This window comes from Mustela putorius, unplaced genomic scaffold (assembly GCF_011764305.1).
Source record: "Mustela putorius furo isolate JIRA1106 unplaced genomic scaffold, ASM1176430v1.1 tig00003834_pilon_pilon_pilon, whole genome shotgun sequence".
In the NCBI taxonomy this organism is placed as follows: Eukaryota; Metazoa; Chordata; class Mammalia; order Carnivora; family Mustelidae; genus Mustela; species Mustela putorius.
This window is the reverse complement of record NW_025421987.1, coordinates 116,695,476-116,713,231: the sequence shown is the minus strand read 5'-3', so window position 1 is coordinate 116,713,231 and position 17,756 is coordinate 116,695,476. Positions and strand designations below refer to the sequence as shown.

The window sequence follows — 17,756 nt, the reverse complement described above, 5'->3', positions numbered from 1 at the left end:
TCTGAGGTTTTGATATTCCAATAACCCTTAGTTGAGGAAGGGTGAGGCATAGCCCTTTAAATAAAGCAGGTGCCTTCCTTTGTGGGGGTTGAACAGAATTCCAATGCGTGCGTGTAACACTCAGTTCCCTTTCCGATGCCATACTCTTCCAGAGGTTAAATGCTGCTTTTAAAGGAAGATCCTCTATAGACCAGACAGGGGTTGGAATATTCTATGACTGAATATTCTCTGTCTGTATATTCTGCCCAAGTAGATACATATTTTCCTGGAGCATACAGTGACATAATTTGATTGGGGAAGACCTTTACCTGAGCCACTATAAATGGGAAATCTTTTATTTATTTGTTTATTTATTCCTTCCTTTCTTTCTTTCCTTTTTTTTTTTTTTTTTTTGTAGGGGGAGGGGAAGGGGCAGAGGGACTAGGAGAGAGAGAATCTTAAGCAGGCTCCTTGCTCATTGTGGATCCCGAGGGTGGGCTTGATCTCAGGACCCTGAGATCATGGCTTGTGATGAAATCAAGAGGCAGAGCCACCTAGGCGGCCCTATAATTTAGTTCTCTGAATAAAGAAATCTTCTGGGGATGCTAACATAAATTCAAAATACAAGGAATAAGACAAGTATACTTTACTGACGGCACCACTGAGAAACGCTTAATGTCTCTGAGCCTCTGGTTCATTTGTCCTCAGTTTCAAGGTCCTGTTCATCAGGACAGTGATAATATCCACTTTTTTATATGTCAGTTTGTTAGTAAGAAAGATGGCATAAGTGAAAGTATCTTGTGACTGCAAAATGCCATACAAATGCAAGGTGTTATTAATTATTAAGACAGTCCTTTAGTGTCTTAAACCTCCTGTCTTAAACTCAACTCTTCAATGCTTGCATCTTTGAACTATGGGAACACAAATGGACCAGGAACTGTAGCATTAAACTACAGTGCCCCCTAGCCCATGTAGGAGGTCAGGACAGCTGATGAGCTTCATGAATAAGCTCTACCACAGATGGTTCCTTTGCCTGGGGGAAGGGCCATTAATTGTACTTTTGGATGATTTCCATCTGTCCAAAAGGAAAAACACTTACGTTTTTTGTGGTTTTTTTTCCCAGTATTTTCCTGTAACGTTCTTTTTATTTCTGATTTTTAAAAAGGAATAAAAAAATGTATTCTTTACTATTTAAAATTTTGTCCTCCAAATTGCTTTCAATGAAGAGTATTTCTAACAACAACAAAACAAAAACAACAACAACAACAAAACAACTAGATTTATCCAAAGACTCATTGTAATGTTCCTGACTTATATATGATTACCCATTCACAGTCACCAAATTCTTTATAATCCATTGTAAAAGAGGATATTGGTCATAGTGTTTTTTTCACAGAGAGGAAATAGGGGGGTTAGCTTTTTTTTTTTGTAAGATTGCCAAACACGCTGCTATTATGAGCTTCAGCCCAATATTCGGTTCCAATATGCATTAAATCTACCCATAGAGACAGGATTGTGCAAAGAAAGACCAATGGTTATTTTAATATCACAATGTAGAAATATTTGCTATCATGGCTTATTAAAACCTGTATTGAAAATATATCGACTACTCCATTCCATAGGTTACAGTTCTTTTGTTATCTTCAGTTCTTAATTTTATAGATTTTTGTGGAAATTTTTAAGTTTCAGTGGTCCAGCGGTTAAGTTGGATCCCAAAGTGATGAGTCCTTAGGAAACTGAACTTGTTTTATGGGTTTATTTTTCATGCTGAGCATTTAAGTATTAATCAGCGCCGCTTTCAGGGATTTCTTTCTAACATCCTTTCCTATGTAAGATAAGGACTGCAATTCATTAGACTACTGGAGGAGCCAGAGGCTTTGCTAAGCTTTGCCTTTCTTGACTGTTCATCTCAAATCTAATGTGAGTTTTTGTGTGCTTGTGCGTGGGCGTGTCTATACTGGTGACCAGACCTGAATTATGACACAATCTTGGTTGTCTGGCTAGATTGTCTCTCCTCTTCAGGGGTCAAAGATTATTTCAGCCTCAGTGTCCTTTCTGCTACCTACTAAGGGAAGCAGCAAATGTGAACTTGTGAAACAGAGGGGTGACTTTTATCACGTTATTTTTCTTTACATGTCTCTATCAACCTAGCTCAGAAAATACTGAAGAAATAAAAATAACACCTCAACTACTAGGTTTCTGTGATCTGATCATTTCTAAAGTGAAAACCTCTATTACCCTAGCAATGGTCCCTTGAGTGTTTTATTCCCCTTAGGCATAAACATCACAAACAACAAACCCTCAAGCCCACAGCAAAGAGAATGCAGACGACACAGGACACCGTTCCTTTTCCCACTGCTTTTTTAACTTGGGGTGGTAGGCTAAATTTTGGCGAGGATGGTGGCATTCACGGGAGGGGCGGGATAAAATTGTGTCTAATTACACGTTAATGGCAGCGCTCGCCTTAACCACTTCCCCTCCCGCACTGTGCTGAATTTCCCCTGTGTGCTCCCATGTGGATCCGGAGACCCTTCTCTCTTTAAGAGAGCCTCCCGCGCCCCTCACTCCGCCCCCTCCCAGGTCTCTGGGCTCGTCAAAGCTTCCCGAGAGCCATGGTTGGTCCAGGCAGGCAGTTGGAGCACCTCATGGAGCCGCTGCTAACCGGGGGTGGGGTGGGGTGGGGTGGGGGGGTCTGTTTGTAGTACTCTCAGTCCTGATGTCACAGGCGCGGCAAGGACATCGCAAGGAGGAGTCGGATTACAGTAAGGATGGGCAGTGCAGCAGGCAACCGGAGCGCACGCTCCAGCCGCCGGGGATCGTAACCCGGGAAAGGCAGCCTGCAAGTCGCTCATCCCGCGGAGGACGCACGCTCAGCGCTCGCAGCTCTCCGCGCCGGGGACATTTCCACCGAATGTAGCATGAAACGGCTCTGCTCTGCGTGTCAGCCTTGGGTGCGAGCTGATGCTGAAGACGCCGCGGTGGGGTTCCAGCTGTCTGATTAATGAGAAACATAATGTATTTTGGTGAGTGTTAACTCTGATGATGTAATTCTGGGGGTGTCCAGCCCTTCGTCAGTGCAGACCAGCCCTTTAAAAAATCTTTAAGCCGCGAGAATATATTACGTTAAACCTACCTTCAGTTGGCAAGTGGAGAACCGAGCTGGTGCAGCCTTCAGGGCTTCCTTTGTGCTACAATTGGGGCTGTTTATTTGTCGTGGATGAGTTTAAGTTGGAAAAGAAAGGAAACTGGTGGGGGTGGATAAACTTTGCCTTGATTTGTCTGCATGAAGTTGGCTTTTTTAGCTAGGTGAAGAAGGAGAAATGGTGCGGCGTGGGAAGTCATGGGCTCACTCAATGGAATGTAAAACTAAGTTCCTGTACTATTGATGCTGTGAAAGCTTGGTCTGTATCAACGTTTCATTAGACGTTTTGGTTTTTCCCTAATTCTGAGCCAAAAAGGGAAAACATTCTTTGGTGTGCCGTGATTGAACAGCTGAGGACGCTTCTCCATACCGTCCCATTTTCCTTCTAGTTAGAACAGCCTAGCCCAAAATGCATATTATTTTAAATCTTTAGAGGTCTCGAAGCTGTTAAATATTTGTGCAGTTTAGTTGTGTGCTACAGTGGAAAGCTCCCTGAAGATTTTCAGCTGAGCTGCCCGCATTTCCAGAAAACATGTTGAGGCTTAGATCTGGGCTATCACTGGAGCACTGTAAGCGGGCTGGGAGCTTGTGTTCGCACTGTAACGCTGCAACTTACTGCTGGGAGAGAAGGCTCAGCCCCTTCACTAAATAAGAAGCAGCCAAGGGTTGGGACTGAACCCCCCCCCCCCGAAGTTATGCTTTCCTTCTGTAAGTTCCATCCCGCGACGTCATCCGAGGGCATCTATCTGATATTAAGAGGTTTGTGAGAACAGCTGGAGAGGGGCCAGGGAAGAATTCCAAGATGCAAATGCTCTGGGTCATTTCTTGGTTTGCTTTAAATCTGAGATCGAGAGTCATTTTTCAGATTAAAGAGGTGCTTGAGTAAACTTGTGTTGGGCGAGTATTCGATTCCTGGCCATTTATTTGTGTTTACTGTTTGCTTTTGTTTTCTTGAGACTTTGAAATATTTGTGAAAGTATGGAAGGAACACAAGTTGGGAAAGCTGAATGCCTTTAGCTGTCCTGATAGCAGATTTCCCTATCATGTGTGTCATATTAGAAAAGAAGTCTTAAAAATAACTAAAGTTGATTTGGAAGAAACAATCCTCATTTCATAGCCAAATTTAAGCCGAATCCAGAGTTGAACAACACCTCTTTCCAGGCGTAGTGATGGAGGTGGTAACCTTGTTTATTGGCAACCTATAAAACACCAAGTTGTTTTTCGTGAATATATTTTTGGTAAATGGGAATTCTTGTAAAGGAATATGTCTTTTGCACAAAATAAAATTTTGGCATCTGTAATGATACTGAGGGATAGGAAGTAGATTATAATTTTAGTTAAAGTTTTCAGCCTCTTGTAACAATTCCTTGTGTGATTGTGTTGAGGAAGGAAGGTTGGCCAGAGTAGTGGCATAGTCCAAAAGTACTGGTCAGTAGCCATCCGTGCTATCCTGGATTATCATGTGGCTGTTGGAGAAATGTTCACTAGGCTAGCTCATGGTAACTGTAGGCTAGTCCAGCTGTCTTGTAAAGCAGGGTGATTCACAGGGCAATTAGTTTCACTGTGTAATGCAAGTTTTTAATAGAACCAATTGAAATGTGATGTCCTACTTCAGATGAAACCGTACTCTTTTAAAGGCAAAGCTAAAGTTGCCCTCTGTGTCATGAACAGGGTTCAGTCTCACCATAATTCCAGCATGAGATACGTTTTTCTATTCCTGGAGGAAATCGTGGGTATTCAGGAATGTTGTTTATTTCAGGTTACGCTATGCAGCCCCTCACTCAAGCTGTTAGACATTCAGAACTCTGAGAGCCCACCTGTCTCTAATAAAATGCATGGTGTTAGAGCTAGGGCAAGAAGAATTGAGCAAAACAACCCAGGCATTTTCAAGATTCAGTAGCATGCTAATGTTTGCAAATCCCTAAGATGACATATATATGTGTGTGTGCGTGTGTGTGTGTGTATTTGTATGTTTGTGTGTATTTCCAAAACTTTAGGTATTTCAGGTAGTTTTTTGAAAGCAATACTTTCACTTTTTAGTTTGGTTGCCTGTGACTTTCTTCTTCATTCTTGAACTGAGTTAGGGAGAACGTGGACAAAGAGCAAGCGGGGCTGCATTCCTGGGCTTTTCTGGTGGTTTGTGGGAGTGGAGTTGAGGCAGCAGAAGACTTATTTGCTTCTCCAGCAGGGAGTGATGAGGAGCACGGTGATGCTGTAAAGCCAGGTAAACTGATATGTAGGCAGGATACTTACCGCCCTTATAAATAATCTAATTTGTCAGTGTTGCTCAATACCCCCCTTCAAATATAACTGAAGCATCATTGCCTGAACAGGCTGGCCCAGCCTGCCTGCTTTTCTGTATGTCTCTCTCACCTTAGGGACTGGACTACTGGACCCCGTCCTTGCTCAGTTGGAGTCAGTTTCCTGTGTGTGCAAGTGGGTGGAATATGTAATATTTCCAGTTCTCAAGAATAGCTCATGTTTTGAGTGTGCTGTCTCAGACTTACAAGACTAATGGACCCTTTTAATGACTTAAGCCTCACTCTTACCTCCTATTGAAATTTTAGTGCAGTGTTTTCAATAATTGTTCATTTGCACTTACTGTGCAGTGATTTAAGAGTTTGCTGTTCAGTCACCGTGGATACTTTTGTTACTTATGCTATCGATCTTGCATTCATTATTTGGAGTTAAAAATAAGGTTCACAGAGGAGAGAGAGAAGCAAGGAAAATCCCAGCCAGCAACCTGATTGGGGATTTATAGTAAAAGCAAGGAAAAAGAATAAATACGTATGAAACTCCCTCCCCACCCCCATAAATATTTTACATAGTTAAAAATTACATGTGCCAAGGATGAATAACCATTAATAATTAATCCAGAAATAAAAGCAAGGCAGCTGGGAGGCTTCTCCTCAGATTAAGGAATAGAGGCTGTGGGTGGTTGTCACTACAACAGACCTGAGCTGCTGGGTTACAGTTTGGTTTAAGAGGAGTGTGCTGGTATGAAGGGCATGTTCTTTGCTTGAGTGCATCCCGGCTATTTGTCAGAGCCTGGCAGAAGGTTGTAACCGTGTACTCTCTCCGGCTCTAAGCGCCGTATGTCTGAATCATCTACCCCCTCCATCTGGCCTACCACATTTCTCCACTGCTGGAGCGGTGAGTCGTTGCCAGTGGTCAAGTCAACCTCAAACATTGTCCATCGTTGGCCAGAGAGGGGCCGTGTCTTGATCCCTTGCCATCAGGAGAGAAAACAGGAGGCTGATTGCACTGAGGAGATTCTGTGTGGCTGAAATTAAAGATGTTTTCAGGCCCAGGTCCAGCAGCTGGGGAGCTTACAGCCAATCAGAGACCGGGGCTTGCTCCATGAGAATAATCTGAAAAAAGGAAATGATACACCCTCAACAAATGAACAGAACGCAGAGACAAATAATAGAGCCCACTCTAAATGCTACTGTTAACAGTGTGCTAAATAAACCCTGAGAAAGGGGCAAACAATCTAGAAAGTGTGAGAGGGCCAGTCAAGTTCAGCTTACTGTTTCTTGTGGATCAGCTGTTTCCCTTAAAATGCCTGCAAAAAACAGAAAAAAATACTCTGCGATATGCCGATCATAACAAGAAATACTTAATTGAGGAAACTTGTAGTACAACTGCTAGACAGAAATCTGATAGGAAAATTCTAGCCCAGAAACCTATTCCCCAGCCTCTAATAGATACGTTCGTACATTGTCGTAAGAAGGACTTTTGTTTTTCCCCTGGGATACTGAGAACATTCTCACGTCAGCATTTACACTTTTGGTTGTGGCTGGACCATCAAGTTTCACCTCTGAAGCAGTCTGTTAGGAAAACAGTTAAGTGGCAAGGTTATGGGGAAGGAAATGAGCAGAAAACAGCAGGCAGCAGAGAAAAACATTCCTCTTTTCTTGTGTGTTTTCAGTGGAAACATTTAACTCGTCCTAATTAGTTTGTACTGAGTGATCTGTTATGGAGAATTAGGTCCACTAGAGTCTCTCTAAATGCTCTGGAGGTGTTTCTATCTTCCTGAGGCTGACGGGAGGACAGAATAATCGGGAAGGAACTTGCTAGTGCAGATTACCCTTTTTAAAGCTTGAAGTCATTACCATTATGTTTTATTACAAATGAATCTAAACGACATGCAATAAATTACTACATAACAGGGATGGAGAATGTGACAGGTGAATCCTGTCAGAAGGGATCACGTGCAGGAACCAGCAATCGAAGAGAACTTGGAAAACCATAAAGGTTTCTTTCTCAAGGCACGCTCTCTTTTAAATTCAAGTGAAGCTCTTATTTTAAGGAAATGAATGCCAGATTTGATCAATATGCCAGTAGCATGGAATCCTTATTACGCTCTTAAATTTTGAGCAAAAAAATATATTTTTAAGGACCTTATTAGTTGCTGTAATTATATGGAAATGAGATGGGTTTATTTAAGGGATATGTTCCAAAATTCATGAGATAATGACGATTTGCAAAGTTACCATTTTGTGGGTGGCATAATTGTTCCAAAAAACAAATGAAAAATTTAAATTAGTGGTTTCTGACTTTCATTCCAGAAGATTTGGTCACAGCTGCTTTTGACTGAAACCTCCCCTGATAAGGCAAGATGTGTTGGCGTGTGTGTGTGTGTGCGAGCGTGTGCACGCTTCATATTGGATCATCAAATAGTGCCTTTTTATGTATATATCTGAATTTCATTGCTCATTCACATCTTGTATGTGTTCCTGAATCTTTGCACATCATTTAAAAGGTAAAACATTGGTTTAACAAGATGGATATTAAACTATTTTTTTTTAGCACAGCTGGCTTCAAGTTTAACAACCATTATATACATTAGAGGTTTTAAAAAATCAAGTCATAAGGTTGATTTTCAAGCCTTTTTCTGCTTAAGAAAGAGCAATGCTTGTGCAAGCAGAAACCTATCTCTACTTTGACCTTGAGAAAGAGATGTTTCCATTTGTATTACACTATGAAAAATATGTCAAAAAAAAAAAAAGGTCATAGCTGCTGCCCCCCCCCTTTAAAAAAGCCATTACATATCATTTCCCACAAAGATTAGTTTTGCAACAGAATTTCACACATGATTGGTGGCATTAAGAGAAAATACAGCCTAAGAGGTGGCTAGAAATATCAAAGCTTAAAGTGGTTGAGATCATGCTTGAACCAAATTACTAGGGTCGAAAATAGGAAGACGCTTTGCTCTGTCGCAGCGTTAAAATCATTATGAAGCAGCTGGAAGTCGGGCTTCCTTGCATGTGAGCTTTCAGGTTTACACAGCTTTTAAAATGTAAGGTATTTCCAGGAAACCCTCTTGACTCCAAAACCTGACATACATGTGAACCGCCACTGGAGCATTGGATGGGATGCACTGAGCTCCTTCTTATCAGCGTTTCCATCTTCTCTTTTTTCCTACCCTTGCAGTATCACATTTCTGTAAGTAAGGAGGAAAGAGCGAAGTCACCTGGCCAAGGTCAGAAGGGAGACAGCAGTGGCAGGATTGGTGCTCTGAGCAAATGTTGTCTACCCCAAAGCATCATTGTACCTGGTGGGAGATGAGGGCTGTGGGGTGGGGATGGGGTGGGTGGGCTGAGTGTTCTTGTTCCAGGATGAATGCTGTTGAATTTGTATCCTCAGCACCCCATTTAGCTCAGTGCCAGGTGCGTAGGCACTTCCAAATAGTGTTGATGGTGCACCATGGAATGGGCTGGAGAATTAGGGAGGACGGCTGTCCTCTTCCTCAGCAGGTCCTTTAAGGCTGATGTTCCAGCCATGTATATGTGTGTTGACAAGAGAAACACTCTCTTTGGCCCTGGAAACATTTTAGCTGCCCCCTGCCTTTTTCTAAACCTTTAAAAGTAAGGACTGGTCCTTAGAAATTCGATCTTAAAATACATGTAAGGAATTCTACCGTCTCTTTTTTGTTTGCATTTATGTCTTTCTTCACAGGACTCTGCAGTGTAAAGAGGAACAGATCTGTAGACTAGTAAGACCAATGGACAAAAATGTCTGAAGAATACCCAATTAAAATCAACATAGAAGGCAGTAGAATTGCAGTTTTTATCCATTCACTTGATCACAGCTTCAGCTCTCAGCTTTACTTGGCTTTAGTGAGTTTGCCCCCTCCCCACCCCCGCCCCGGTGTGGACATGCTCTTGCCACAAGGCTGGGGTATATAGGACAGTCTGCTCTGTGCAAATAGCCAGACGTGCCCAGGAGGGCCACCAGTTTTGAAGATGGTTGTTCCTGAAAGCTGAAGAAAATGGAGATAATTTTGACTACTGTATGCAAGGCTTTTGTAAAATTGTTCTTCACACTTACCTTTTTCATATTCATGCGTTTTGCTGATGAAGGAAAGTGCCTGTGGCAGATTGCTCTGAGGATAAGAACACCATAATGAATGTAAACGCACTTGGATAAACACGGTCCTTTACACTTGTATGGCAATTGGTATTTTTTGAAATGCATCAACATTATGCTTTTTTTAATCCTTCAAATGACCCATTGCAGGAGGTAGATAAAATATAATTATTTCTATTTTGAGATGAGGAATTTGAGCCTCTGACGACTGAAACAACATTGTCAAGGTCGCACAGCTAGTAAACCTTAAGGCCAGGACTCCAGTTTGGTTCTTCTGTGGCTTACTTCAGTGCTCTTTACACCTGACGGAAGAGTAGAGGGGGATATATATGTATTTTTTGAGAAGGAGATTATTTGTAACCTTAATGCTAGAAAAAATATTCCAACTGATAGATAAAGAAATGAATATAGATGATTGTGAAATAAGCAGGTATGTTTGTGTTTTGACTGGGTGGAATCACAGTAACAGAGGTCTGAATGTAATTCATATTTTTATGTCAAATAATTAATAATTTAAAAAACCTACAAGTAAAATATTAGAATACTAATCGGCCTCAGGCAGGACCCGGCTTTCTCCACTGCCTCTTGTTTTTCCAAGGCAGTGTTAGATATTAAGGCTTGTATTAATTAATTATAGGCTATATATTCCTGTTGTGTTACTACTTAACTCAATGTTTGCAAAAAAGAAAAAATCCAGGTCATTTGTTCTACAAACTCTTTGATATTTACAGTGACACCGTCTCCAGTATTTGTTCAAGATGGAGTCAGCCTGGTCTTTATTCCATGACTGAGAAAAGAGGGGAAAATGGCCTATACGTTAGAATTTATCCATTCCACTTACTGGCTCTATATTCTTGGGCAAGTCCCCTCACATTTTTGATATCCAGATTTGTGTAAAAGGAGAATAATGGTAATATGTTTCCCACAGTTCTATTTTGAGGACTAAAATATACAAGGCATATAAAAGTGCCAAGCCCCAGGAAGTACATGGTAAGCCGCCAGTAAAATCTGATTCTTCCTTACTTTCCCCTCTATATCCAGCCTAATATACAAATGTATAAAAATATAAAAAATCAGAAAACACGAACCATGCTGATTCACAAAGGACTTAATGCAGGTAATGTTAGATGGGTGATAGGACCGCTGAGAGGCTACCTGGGGGCTGGGGGAGTCAACCCAGAGATCAGCAATAGCAAGGAACTGGTAGTTGTAAGACGGAAAGACAAGAGACAGGGGCCTGAAGGCCAGGCCCCAAGGGTCTCTTGGTGGGAGCTGGAATCATGGCAGACCTAAGACATAAAAGGATGGAAGGATTCAGTCTTAGGCATGAAGAGAGACAGAGACATCCTCTCCCTGGCTTCCCCTTTCCACCCCAGTGGTCTGCCTTTGCCTCTCACTAGTAGAAGGGAGCCAGAGGTCAACTGACAGGGCAGCCTAGACAGCGGATCCTGCAGATGTCAGCACCTGGGCGGTCCAGGGGAAGGTCAGGAAATAGACCTCAGGGCAAATTGGCCTAGAACCTGGAGGGAGATCTTACACCTGATATGAGTAGTGCTTTAAATGAGAGGGTCTCTGCACAAACATCTCAATTATCTGCAAGACGTTTGCTTGGGAGAGTCCGGTTCTGCAGCCCCTCACCAGTCCTCCAGGTTACCTGCTTTGTCAGTTTCTGGTACTGTGACGTTGGATAAATTGGTGAATCCATCTCTGCGTCAACTTTTTCATTTGTACAGTGGGTTTGACAGCGAGGTTCAATGAATTGCTGAATGCAAGCTTCACAATATGCAAAGCACCATGTGAATGGGCCTTGTTATGAGGATGTAAAAAAACAGAGTGAATTAGAAAGCGAAGAGGGAGCTTGAAAAAAAAAAATAACTTGGAAATATATGTTCAGCTATGCAGTTTAGCATTCCAGCAGGGATTTCTGAGTGCACTGAGAAAGGAAACATTTGGGTACATCCTCACATAGCCTCTTGTGTGGTGAGGTCAGATGTACCTGTGAGGCCATGTCTAATCTGTTCTTTGTGATTATTTTATAACAGAGGGGAATTGCAGGAGCAAAGGCAGGGGAGAGAAAGTGAGCTGGGCAGGAAACCCTCTGTAACGACTCTGTGCCCCATATTCCTTCCTGTCCAAGGCTCTAACGGGAATACACACATTGAAAGCTGAGGGAGTTTATTAATAGTTGCTTGGGAAGGGAAGAGGGATTTGATATCGATTTTACCTATCCTTCCATGTGTTGCTGGACTTTTAAAGAATGATTTCTTTGGCTGACTGGCCCTGCTATTAAAAAAAAAAAGAAAAAAAAAATTGAGGCAAAACATTCTGCCCTTCCTGTATGGAGTTATTAGCATCTCTTTCAAAGCCTTCTTGTAAAGCCCTGTGACAGTTCATAACTTAGGGTGCCTTGTTTAGAAGCAATGCCAGGTAACTGCTCGGAGCATTGCCCTTGCCCGGCACGATGTGGAAGGCACACGATTGCCACTGGGTGTCTCAATTAGCTGCTCGGAGGGATGGTGAGATATACCTTAGAGGGCTGTGTGGGTCTTTAGGGGAACTATCCTAAGGTTATCGGTTAAAATGTGCTTTAGAGGGGCAGCTGGGTGGCTCAGTGGGTTAAAGCCTCTTCCTTCGGCTCAGGTCATGATCTCAGGGTCCTGGGATGGAGCCCCTCATCGGGCTCTCTGCTTGGCGGGCAGCCTGCTGCCCCCCCCTCTCTCTGCCTGGTTCTCAGCCTACTTGGATCTCTGTCTGTCAAATAAATAAATAAAAATCTTTGAAAAGAAAATCCTTCCCTAAAAATACAAAAATGTGCTTTAGAGGGCAGCTTGTCGAAAAAAAAAAAAACAAACTTTTTTTCCTTTAAAACAAATGCTTAAGATCTTAAACATGAACTTTCTGGTCAATTACTTTTTTTTTTTTTTTTTTTTTTTTAGCACTATGGCTCGGTTTTCCCTAATTTTAAAATGCTTAATAACTTAATAAGTTAATGAGAACGTTATAATGAGAAGCCCCAGGTATGGGCTTTATGGACAGCTTGGTTTCCTGAGAGGGTTTCCCAAGCCCTGTTTGTGGAGAGCAGGCCTGGTGCTGACAGGCAATGCGGAGCCACTGACTGAGAGGGGGTTTAACAGCCTCAGGGCCGGCTTTGTGCCAGGGGCTGGCGTGAGTTAATTCATTGCATCTCACCACCCTCCTTAAGGGATGATCAGTGGATCTAAATCCTGGCTGCTCAGCGGAATTCCCGGGGGAGCTCTCAGTAGCTGCATTGTCAGGGCCCCATTGCCATCCAGTCAGATGAAATCTCCTTCTCTGCGGGTGGAGCCTAGGCATCTGCGTTTTCTTTCAACACCTGCCTTCGTGAATTCTGAAGGGCAACCAGAACTGAAAACCACTGGGATGGGTCATTTTCACCAGAGCTCATCCTGCACCCTGGGATTTCCCAGCTTGCCCAGGTCAGCCGGGCAGCCGGGTCAGGAATCCAGCCGAAGACATCCCCTGGATCCAAGCCGGTGTTCTTTCTCCCTCAACACACTGACTCCCCTTCGGGAAATCAGCCTGTGGTGTAAGTCCTGGCCCCATGACAACCTTCTTGGGCTGCCCTGTTGCCTCTGGAGCAGAAGTCCCTAAGAGATGGGCTCCCTCCTTTCTATTTGGGGATCTTTATAGAGCTGTCACCCAAATGAGGTTCATGCTAGTCGGTTCAGAATCACAGTGGTATGTTCTGGAAAGGATTTTAGAACCGTACTTGTCGAAACTCGATGTTCATACGTATCACCTGAGGATAGTAGTACACGGCAGCTCTTGATTCAGTAGGTGTGGGTGTGGCCTAGGAGTCCTTTCTAGTAAGTCCCCAGGTGCTCTCGGTGCTGCTGGGCAGCTGACCACACTCTAAACAGTAAGGTGTTAGAGACTATTTGAGCTACAGCTTTCTGCACATACAGGGATTCACCTCTAAGACTCTAACCTAAACCTCCCTATTTCTATCAGGGGACCAAGCATCCTGCTTTGCCTGGTTTCCAGAATGTGGGCTTTCAGGGCTAACACTGAAAAAGTCTCAAGCTGATGACGGTGGTGAATCAGCCACTCTGGTTCCAACAGATCCAGCTTCTAGGAGCTCAAGACTGAGTTCCCCATGGAGAGCTTGGGCAAGTAACTTGATCCCTTTGAGACTCAGTTTCCCTGTCTGTGAAGTCCCTGTCTGTGAAGCAGGAATGATAAATGATAAACTGCCTAGAATAACTGTAGGTATTAAATTAGGTGGTGAGTAGAAAGCACTGGTTCAGTCTCGCTAAATGCTGACTGTGCCAATTGCCCCGAAGTCATAGACGTGAGCCCGCACTCCCTTCATTACTGAAAAGAAATACCCCAAAGGTCAAGGGTCGGTACTCACAGATCATCTGTATTCCACCATCTCTGTGCAAAGAAAACTTGTAAACCACCTCCTGCCCCGAGAGGTGATGGGCAAGCTGGGGTGAAGGCGTTGGTGTTCAGTGTATAGTTTTCCTACACTGAATATCAATAGGAATGCTTTTTGTTTGCTGTTTAGGGAAAGAAAGTCCTGGCTAAGGCTTGGCCACCTTGGGACATTTTGAACTGGCCCCTGGTGTCCCTGGTGTTCCTGTCGACCTTGTTCATCCATTAGTGTTTCTCTGAGCTCTATAACAGCTTATGAGGGCAGCGGCAGCTAATGACTGGGCCTTCCATCTCCTGACCTGTCATTGTGTTAACAATCAATATCCTTAAAACAACACACATACACACACACAAACAGATAAGGCAGCACCTACCTTGCAGCTTCTACTAAAAACACCCATGGAGAGGAAAAAAAGAAAGACTTTTAACTCATACGCTTCTTAGCCCAGAGCCTGACACGCAGGCAGTGGATCCGTCAGTGTTTGTTGAGTGCAGTGCCGAATCTGTGGGCATCCCTCTTTCACGTGAATTTCTAATAGAGAGCTGAGGTTCCACTTCCCCGTGTTCAATTGGCTGGTGTTGAGTGATTGAGGCTGGCTTTGCCAGTCCTTACCTAGGAAGGCTGATTCCCTTACCTCCTGTCAGATGCCAGCAGCTTATCAGAGCACTTAGTCTGCCAAATATGGGACTGTTCTAGGTGAACCAGGGTGCACTTGTGTTTTTCTATTATGACTAGTGAGTAGGACTGCTACAAGCAGCAAATTACTCCACAGTAGGGGTTACCAGGCCTGAGCTGCTGCAGCCTAGCATTTTAGACAAGAAAGCAAATGTACAACAAAGCGGAAGCTATTCTTGCTTTTCTCGAGCATGACATGCAATTGCAGAAAAGGCCCAACACAAATCTTTCTTTCCCTTACATCCATTTTAAAGGCAAAATTGGGAGATTTTTGTCTCTGGTCCCAGCGCTGCTTACTGTAGTCAGAGCCTAATGCCATTCTAAAAGGGCATTAAACATGCAGAATCGAAGTCTGCGTCTCATAGACAAGAAAATAGGGGCCCAGTGATTAGTGATTGCTTGTGTCTGGCTAGGAACAAGACTCAAACTAAAAATTAAACTTATCTTTACCTAGTGGTGTGAATTTGGATGAATTGTCCTGGGCCTCAGCTTCCAGATCATTAAATTGGATAATGACAAGTCACCCTATCTCACCAGGCAGCACTGTACCTACTAAAAATAGTTGAGGTTTTTTCAATGCTTAGTCCCTGCCATCACTGTTCTAAGTATATCCCCTCAGCTCTTCCTCAGAACATCCCTGTGATGGAGGAATGATCAGTATGCCTATTTTACAGATGAGGAGATGGAGTTACAGAGAGGTCGAGTAATGGGAGTATAGTAGTAAGGGGCTGAGCTGAGGCATACCTAAGATACCTGGCTCCCCAGCACAGGGCTCATCCACCAGCCTGTTCTATGTGACCCTGAGTATATCTCTCAGCCTCTGAAAACCAGAGCCCAGGAGCATATTCTCACTATTCAGATCCAGCAGCAGGTTTCTGAAGCAGTCAAACAAACTAACAAGCAAACCAACCAAAAAGACCACTATCATATGATCTCCCTGATATGAGGAAGTGGTGATGCAACATGGGGGCTTAAGTGGGTAGGAGAAGAATCAATGAAACAAGATGGGATTGGGAGGGAGACAAACCATAAGTGACTCTTAATCTCACAAAACAAACTGAGGGTTGCTGGGGGGAGGGGGGTTGGGAGAAGGGGGGGTGGAGTTATGGACATTGGGGAGGGTATGTGCTTTGGTGAGTGCTGTGAAGTGTGTAAACCTGGCGATTCGCAGACCTGTACCCCTGGGGATAAAAATACATGTTTATAAAAAATAAAAAATTAAAATTAAAAAACAAACAAACAAACAAAACTCCTCTTCGTTTGCATGCCAAAAGCCACCTGGTGGTGGGGCTGAGGCCCAGATCAAGGGAAGGTTCCAGTTCCCTTCCGGAAAGACTGTCCCTCCAAGGGCAGGTGACAGGAAATCTTGTTCATAGACCACGTTGCACCAATCCCAGTAATGCCTCAAAATCAAGCTTGCAAATCATGTCATCACAAGGACAGCTGGCTTCTGTGTGCCGGGAGAAGTGCGGTGGCCTTCCCCTGTGCATGTGTGTACCCCTTCCAGGGAAAGCACTTTCCTTGCTCAGTGACTTCTTCCTGGACACATCACCCATGATAATTTCTTGTCAGATAATCCTCTGAGCTTATTTGAGTTCCATAGAGCAACAGGGAAGTGAAGGAGACAACTGTCTCTATACCCGGAAGAGATTATTTTCTCTTCTTTTGGAAAAAGCAATACATATATAATTTTAAAAATCAAATATTATAAAAGGGTAAATAGTGAAAATGAAATCTTTCTCATTTACTCTTGTGTGCTTTCTTATATTTGAGAGTCTACATTCTGTGGAACACAGGGAAAGGAGGGCAGGAGAAATAGTTGAACGTGGTCAAGAGGTACAAACTTCGAGGTATAAGAGAAATTAAGTCCTGGGGACGTAGTATACATCATGGTGAGCATGGTTAATACTGTATTGTATATTTGAGAGTTGCTAAGAGAGTAGATCTTAAAAGTTCTCATCAAAACAAAAGAATATTATTGAAACCATGTGAGGTGAGGTTGACTAAACTTATTGTGGTCATTTCTCAATATATACATATATTAGATCAGTATGTTGCATACGTTAAACTTATATACTATTGCATGTCAATTATATCTCAGAGCTGGAAAAAAAAATAAATTCGATGGGAGAGTATATGTATATACTCCCCTCTTGTTTTTACATGGAATGGAAACCTACCACGAACCCTGTTTTTCATATTGTTTTATTTAGCATAGTTGATGTTTCTCATTCTCTTTATTTTATGGCTACATAGGATTCTAATGCAGGAACATATTGTGATTTATTTTCCTGGCCCTTTTGTAAGAGAAATAACTTCTTTCCATTCTTTTACTGATAAAAGCAATGAATATCACATAATTCTTTGTGTGCACGAACACACATATCTATAGGGTAAATTCTTTAAAGTGGAATTTATGGGGCAAGGCATATTAAATTATCATGGGTATTGCCAAAGTGCCCCATGGAAATTTTTTCCTGATTTCTACATATATTCCTGTCATTAAAGAGTAGAAAAACTTTCAAAGTGGTAAACTGTTTATGTGAACGTTGCCTTGCAGACTTCTCAAATGTGGGTTCTCAGACTGAAACAAAATGAAATGGCTTTCTGCAGTTTTTGTCCTTGCTCCCTCTCTCCCCAGTCTGTCTCTCCATTTCACTTCCATTGTGCTGATTCCATATGGATACTAGTTTCAATTTCCAAAAAAGGAGTGGTGCCCTAAAAGGCAAGATGCCTTATCCTTTAAGAACGGGGACGTATAGAACAGGAGGTTTGCACCTGGTAAAGAAAATTATACCCTCTGCCTCAAAGTTAGAAGGTTGGTCCTTGAGAGATCTCTACATCTCTTAGATCTTAAGCCAAATATGTTTGGAGGTTTAATTTTCTTTGGAGTCAGTGGGCGTTAAAAGGTAAAGGCCCGTTGCACAATTTTGTATTTCAGGGTTTTTTTCTTCTATTCCTAACTCTGTGTTCTTCTTTGACTTTTTCAGTGTCTCTATTTGAATATACTAAGCTTAGAAATAATCTGGAATATCTATAGCATGTTTCTATAGTAAAAATGCCACATTTATGAATAACATAAAAACATAGGGCGCCTGGGTGGCTCAGTAGGTTGAGCATCTGCCTTTGGCTCAGGTCGAGATCCCAGGGTCCTGGCACTGGGCCCTGCGT

At 42.8% G+C, this 17,756-nt stretch overlaps 1 protein-coding gene across 2 annotated transcripts in view; it reads left to right on the top strand.

Moving 5' to 3' along the window:
* Nucleotides 1-17,756, top strand: part of ZNF385D (zinc finger protein 385D) — a 908,018-nt gene that overhangs the window by 606,591 nt on the left and 283,671 nt on the right. Inside the window, exon 1 of one of the 2 annotated variants that reach the window (XM_004754366.3) lies at nucleotides 2,648-3,002. The exons of the other annotated variant lie outside the window; for it this stretch is intronic. Within the exon in view, the coding sequence (XP_004754423.1) occupies nucleotides 2,981-3,002 (22 nt within the window). The 5' untranslated portion in view covers nucleotides 2,648-2,980. Of the gene's footprint in view, nucleotides 1-2,647; nucleotides 3,003-17,756 lie in introns of those variants that run through there. 2 annotated transcript variants of the gene reach the window in all.